The 7500-nt window shown below is 41.8% G+C and overlaps 2 protein-coding genes across 2 annotated transcripts in view; one reads left to right on the top strand and one right to left on the bottom strand.

Moving 5' to 3' along the window:
• slit3 (slit homolog 3) overlaps positions 1-6510 on the bottom strand; it is a gene marked incomplete at its 3' end in the record, with an annotated part of 88019 nt that extends 81509 nt beyond the window's left edge. The window contains 1 exon segment of the mRNA XM_080774338.1: positions 6458-6510. Within this exon segment, the coding sequence (XP_080630464.1) occupies positions 6458-6477 (20 nt within the window). The 5' untranslated portion in view covers positions 6478-6510.
• The window catches only part of LOC308322131 (uncharacterized protein), a gene marked incomplete at its 3' end in the record, with an annotated part of 567861 nt that overhangs the window by 96379 nt on the left and 463982 nt on the right, over positions 1-7500 (top strand). The window lies entirely within an intron of this gene.

Below are 7500 nucleotides of genomic sequence, written 5' to 3'. Positions count from 1 at the left end.
TGTGTGTGTGTGTGTGTGTGTGTGTGCGCGTGCGAATGGGGACCTACTTTCCGGTGTTCATTCTTAGCATTTACACTGGAGGGTTTAAAGGCACGGCTTTATAATCTCAGAGTCAAACATGTACACACACACACGCGCACACACACACACACACACGCACACGCACACACACACACACATGCACGCACACATGCTACAGCGGTAGGTAGGGAGCTCTGATGTGTTCATTGGTTGGGGACTGAGGATAGGAGACACCATGGGGCGATATCATTATCACTAATAGACTGTATAGATACTGCAGTGCAGAGAGAGAGAGAATGAGAGAGAGAGGGAGAGAGAGAGAGAGGAGGTCAGACGGAGGTGGCGGGGAAAGGAAACTTATTTCATTACAAACCAGAGCTTTTATAGCCCGGGACCCAAGAGAGAAATGTGATACCTCCCCTCAGTCCCCGGGACCCCCAAACGAGTGAAAATAGCCCCGTCTACACAAGCTCACAATGCGGCTGGCTTTTAGTTTTTAATTCATGGAAAGTTTATAGCTTTTTTTGTCAATGTTTTTGAAATGACAATTAAAAAAAAACATTAATGTATTTAGGAAACAGAAACGTAAATGGACCCATAACTAATGTGTCTGTGTGTGACCCACAAATGGGTCCCGACCCACTGTTTGGGAACCCGTGTTATAGAGTACCTCTTCCTCCCAAAAAACAACCACACGTGTGACGCACACACACACACACGTACGCACACACACACGCGCGCACAGATGCCTTTAACTTTCCCGGCTAAATGAATCAGGGATATCTCCAACCGTCTGATTGAATCAGTTGTTTTTATAATGGCAGCAAATCCAATATAGAGCTATCCGAAGGAAGGACACACACACAACCAACCTAATACAACACAGACACCGGGAGAGAGGATGACGAGGATGGAGGAAGAGGAGAGGAAAGAGAGGGAGGGGGGTGAAGAGAGGGAGGGTACGGGGCTGTAATCTTTCTAGAAATTTTATATATTTTTTTTCTTTGCAACTGAATGGCTGGAAAATGGAAATGAAGAGTTTACATAGTATGTGGTGATTGTGGTCCATGCATACACTTTCCTTAATGATTATGTCTGGTTTCAGTATTCTTTTATGATATATTTTCTCTATTATATAGGTTATATATAGGTCAGTTTGTATTGGTGGTGGTGGTGGGGAGGGGGGGTCGCGAGACATGGCCAAAGCATTTCCGGGCATTTCCCCACAGCCCAAAAATGCAGAACCTCGCTGCGCTAGAGTATGTTAAAGCAGCTATAACATGCATTTTAATATTTAATATCATATTGTTTATGATCCCTCAAAACTTATTTGTAATGGTTGGAGGAGCCCCGATCACCACTCTCATATAACCAGTCCATGGCATTTATTTTTTTCGCTTCTGAAGTTGTTTTAGCTGGAGTACTTTGAGTTCATGTTAATACGTCCTTTAATACAATAGCTGCAGGTCAGAGGAGTCCTCCTACCATTGTGACATTGCAACCCTGACGTGTAGGCTATAGTGACATTACAACCCTGGTGTGTAGGCTATAGTGACAACAACCCTGGTGTGTAGGCTATAGTGACATTACAACCCTGGTAGGCTATAGTGACATTACAACCCTGGTGTGTGTAGGCTATAGTGACATTACAACACTGGTGTGTAGGCTATAGTGACATTACAACCCTGACGTGTAGGCTATAGTGACATTACAACCCTGGTGTGTAGGCTATAGTGACAACAACCCTGGTGTGTAGGCTATAGTGACATTACAACCCTGGTGTGTAGGCTATAGTGACATTACAACCCTGGTGTGTAGGCTATAGTGACATTACAACACTGGTGTGTAGACTATAGTGACATTACAACCCTGGTGTGTAGGCTATAGTGACAACAACCCTGGTGTGTAGGCTATAGTGACATTACAACCCTGGTGTGTAGGCTATAGTGACATTACAACCCTGGTGTGTAGGCTATAGTGACATTACAACCCTGGTGTGTAGGCTATAGTGACATTACAACCCTGGTGTGTAGGCTATAGTGACATTACAACCCTGGTGTGTAGGCTATAGTGACAACAACCCTGGTGTGTAGGCTATAGTGACATTACAACCCTGGTGTGTAGACTATAGTGCCGGTTGACATTATCAACCAGACAGGTTTGATCTGGTTCCATCTGCGTTCCGCTGCCTGCAAGGGCTTCAAATTAGAGATGCACAGATTGCAGGTCTATCCGCAGCTTTCTGTGTAGCAGGCGGTGTAATAAAAAAACAAAAAAAAACAATTACATTCTGATTAATGGCAGATCAGTTGCAGCTGCGGGTGGGTGAAATACTAAATAATGAACGAGGGAAAGTGTTAATTTAGGTGCCTCTTCTTCCCATTCTGTGAAGACCAACGAGACTTAAGAACTCCAAAGAGACTTAAGAACTCCAAAGAGACTTAAGAAGGCCAAAGAGAGATAAAGGACAAGTCATTTTTATGTTTGGTTGCCTTCAGGTGTGTGAAAATAGCAGATCTACAAGCTCTACAAGCTTGTAGATCGTTATATTTTCAGCATGCAACCAAGTGTAAAATCAGGCATTCCCGACACCGTTAAGGCCCGGCGCCAACATACATTTTAGTCGATTAAATCAACTGTAGATGTAGTCGACCAAAATCTTATATTTAATCGACTTAAACTAGACTAAAAATATATGAGGACAAAAATATGACTAAAACTGAATGAAATGTAATGTTATTCTTTAAGACTATGACTAAAACTGAATGAAATGTAATGTTATTCTTTAAGACTATGACTAAAACTGAATGAAATGTAATGTTATTCTTTAAGACTATGACTAAAACTGAATGAAATGTAATGTTATTCTTTAAGACTATGACTAAAACTGAATGAAATGTAATGTTATTCTTTAAGACTATGACTAAAACTGAATGAAATGTAATGTTATTCTTTAAGACTATGACTAAAACTGAATGAAATGTAATGTTATTCTTTAAGACTATGACTAAAACTGAATGAAATGTTAATGTAATGTTATTCTAAAGACTATGACTAAAACTGAATGAAATGTAATGTTATTCTTTAAGACTATGACTAAAACTGAATGAAATGTAATGTTATTCTTTAAGACTATGACTAAAACTGAATGAAATGTAATGTTATTCTAAAGACTATGACTAAAACTGAATGAAATGTAATGTTATTCTTTAAGACTATGACTAAAACTGAATGAAATGTAATGTTATTCTTTAAGACTATGACTAAAACTGAATGAAATGTAATGTTATTCTTTAAGACTATGACTAAAACTGAATGAAATGTAATGTTATTCTTTAATACTATGACTAAAACTGAATGAAATGTAATGTTATTCTTTAAGACTATGACTAAAACTGAATGAAATGTAATGTTATTCTAAAGACTATGACTAAAACTGAATGAAATGTAATGTTATTCTAAAGACTATGACTAAAACCAAATCATCTTTAGCAGCCAACAGGGTGTGGTTCCTCTGCTGTTAAACACACACACACACACACACACACACACACACACACACACACACACACACACACACACACACACACACACACACACACACAGTTCAAACAATGAACGAGGCAGTAGAACGCAGCTGTCCTCCTGAGCACTGTCGTCAGAGCTTTTCATTTTTTCCCCCGCAGAAGATCGCTAAATAAATACTTGCAGGTTTGGTGATATAAAAAAAAAAATGTACATCTGCTTTATGCACATTTTTTCCACACTCTTTCATCCCCGAGCATATAAGACGTTAACGGCATTTTGTCCCCAAGGGATTTGTTTTTAGTACATTTAACCAGGTGGGTCGACTGCGACTGTGGGGAGAGCTTCACGGAGGAAAGCAGTATAGGCCTACTGTACTTACTGTAGCCTACCGCAGCAAAAACAACAAATGGAACTGATGTTTCCATTTAATTTGGGCTTCTGCAGATTAATAAATCACAGTGTGTGCCCGGCGCAGGTGCGGGCCGGGCGAGTGTGGATATTTATATGGGGAGAATAAAGACGTTTGGGTGGATGGTCGCGTGGATGATTTATGTCGGAGACGATCTCTGGTTCAACATTTTTTGTTTTCGTTTTCGTTGGAAAATGGTTGCAGTATAGCAACCTGTACGGATACATATAATTATGTATCTGGTCATTCATTACACTGTTTAAATGAATGCAGAGGATTTTACTATGCAGTAGACGGCTTTTATTCTTGAATGGGCTCTATATGCACACAGAAACAGTATGTAAGCCAACATGCACAACAGCAGCACCCTGACTCTGTTTGACCAGAATGGAACAGAGCCTTCATTAGTATCATCAGTAACACCTGTGAAGGAAGTAGGGAAGGGAGCCCACGTTCTTTACAAAATGGCGCTAGTGTGTGTGTGTGTGTGTGTGTGTGTGTGTGTGTGTGTGTGTGTGTGTGTGTGTGTGTGTGTGTGTGTGTGTGTGTGTGTGTGAATAGAGCCCATAGTGACCCAGCTTGACTGAGGGGCTGCCATTGGATTTGTTTGTAATTTTTGTTTTTTCATGTCATATGAAAGCTATAGGGAATCATACTGTAGCTTCAAATTGACATATTGGTGGTTCAGTTTGACCCACCGGTTTTGGAGATATGGCTCATAGAGTAATGTCTTGCAGAGAAACAGCACTGCAGAGTTAAGAAAACAGTCCTGAAAGGTTCACTTCTATGTGGACTCTAACATTACACCTAGCTACATGCTTAAGCATTTATTTATTATTTACATGTCGATGTATGTGAAGACTGAAGAGTCTGCCTGTGCTATTAACACATTTTGGATGCACGATTTCAGCTCCTCAGTCAAGCTGGGTCACCATTGGTTCCAAACTTCCAACACATTTGGAACCATTTCCGGAAACCGGTTTATCACACGGTCAGAGAGCTGGCTGTGTGGACTTAACATCTGCTATACAATTACAATGCCAGAAATGTTACAACAAAAACAAAAGGGTGTTTTCAAAGTAGCACTGTTTAATTCCCAAAAGGTGTATAAACTGCAGACTCGCAAAGAAAATGATTCCAAGGCACTCCGTCTTTGATGAAAAGAGATACGAATTTGTCTTATTTTGGTCATTTTGTTGCCTTGCTCAAAATAATGCCTTGGAATCCTTTTATTTGCAAGTCTGCAGTTTACACCTTTGGGGAATGAAGCGATACTACTTTGAAAACCCTCATATTCCTAACTGTAACTGTATCACCCATCTAGAAGAGCCACTGACTGATCCCCGCAGCCATTCTTCTTTCTATTTTTGAAACTCCATTTTTTTAAAATTTCAAGGACCACCACAACTTTAAGAGATCTACAAGCCCATAGCGCGCCTACCGAGTGGCGCGCCACGAGCTTGTAGGTCTGCTATATCTTTTGAAAAATCGTGAAAATATTCATTTCAGAAAAAACTGGAGGATTTAAAATATTTCTTTAAAAATGTTGAGGTCAGGCCTGAATGGGTCAAGGAACCTATACCTGGAATCGTTACACATCTAAATGATCCCAACCTTGCCAGGTTTCTTGAATCTTCTCAACCCAATGCCGTTTATTGTGAACTTGTGAACCAACCAGTAATCAGTGCGTGCACTGCAGGCACATCGCTGCACACCAGTGATGCTGAACACACATGTTGACTTGGTGTCTGTGTGGCTGCAGTGCTTGTTTGGTAGGATTCACTGAACGGCAACAACGGCAGGAATGCAACCAATAGCGAGCCACTCAGACAGCCCCGAGGGATTATGGGTAGAGGCTCCTGATGAGTTGGCGTGCCATTGCCTTGGCAACGGTACAATCCCTCCTCTCGCACGCGCTCGCGCGCACGCACGCACGCACGGCACGCACAGACCCAAAACCTCCCATCAATCAGGAAACATGATTTGCCTCAGGGTCAGTGTCATGTTAGATTAAAACTCTGTGTGTGTGTGTGTGTGTGTGTGTGTGTGTGTGTGTGTGTGTGTGCGCGTGCGCGCAGCGCGCACGGTGTGCGTAGCTCTAATGGAACAGAATTGCAGTTTTCCTCTAATGAATCAAAGTAGATTGAACTGTAGAGCCTCAACAAGGCTTTCATGTGGTTTTAATGGAGTTGCCATTATTCAAGTGTGTGCTTGTCTATCTGCCTCTGCGTGCGCGTGTGCGTGCGTGTGTGTGTGTGCGCCCATGGGCTGTGAGTATATACGTATGTTAATAATAGCCTCATGATTATTCACAGTCATGAAACAAAAACTAATGGCATAATCAGACGCGGGTGCCTGCATGTGTGACAGCATATTCTGTATGTTCATGCACGTGTGTGTGTGTGTGGTGTGTGTGTGTGTGTGTGTGTGTGTGTGGTGTGTGTGTGTGGTGTGTGTGTGTGTGTGTGTGTGTGCAGTACGGTAATGCGTGCTACTCACAGTGTCCGCAGCTTTGGCATGTGGTTGAAGCTGGACAGAGGGATGAGGTGTGATGTTGTTGTTGTGAGTATGGATGGAGAGAGACTGAGAGAGAGAGAGAGAGAGAGAGTGTTGTGTGTTATTATTGTGTTTGTTTGGTGTGTTATAAAACAAACCTCGGTGCTCAGACTGGGTTGGTGGTTAGGCTCTGACGGTCAGAGGTCAATTGTTAGGAGGTTCAGATGTGAATCGTCGGTAGATCCCTTTCGACACCTACTAAGGACTATCTTCTGCTCGAAAATGTTGCTGCGCGCATGCACGCACGCACACACACACACACACACACACACACACACACACACACACACACACACACACACACACACACACACACACAGTTGGATCTCTAATATTGGTGTTTCTTCTTGACTCATACTGTATGTGTTTTATACAAGTGCTTCCATCCTAGCAATATCAGCAGTAAAGAAGTGCTTCCCAGACCTTATACCTTGGGAGTACGCAACGTATACTGTATGTATGGGTTTCTTCTTTGGTAATTAATTCATGAAATAATAATTAACTAAAATGTAGGAAAGGACAAAAACATTTTTTACTCAAACATGGGTCATGTTTTTTCCAGTGTCTGGAACCACTGCAGAAAATCTTACTTTGTTTACTATGATAAGTGTACGTGCTGGCCACTGTGCTGTGCTGTGCTGTGCTGTGCTGTGCTGTGCTGTGCTGTGCTGTGCTGTGGCCAAGCCTTCAGTGCACCAAATCAGGGTTATAGGCAGCCTATACTATATAATCAGTACAGTACATCCCCAAGGGTGTAAGATTTGAAGCCAGATCCCTCATGACTCATGAGATGTGGTGCAGCTATACAGTGACTTTCAAATCAGTTGGAAAAATAGTTATTATTTTCTTCCCCCCCCTTCGCGTTGGAAGGTGTTAGGACAAATCTACAATGACGTTCAATCATGCGTGGGGAAATAATGAATCGATGAATGTCAAGACACCAAAGTGACAAAATGAATTATGGTATACAACTGAAGAAAGAAAGA

The sequence above is a fragment of the Protomyctophum bolini genome, assembly GCF_963924005.1.
Source record: "Protomyctophum bolini genome assembly, chromosome: 10".
Classification (NCBI taxonomy): Eukaryota; Metazoa; Chordata; class Actinopteri; order Myctophiformes; family Myctophidae; genus Protomyctophum; species Protomyctophum bolini.
This window is presented reverse-complemented; position numbering and strand designations above follow the sequence as displayed.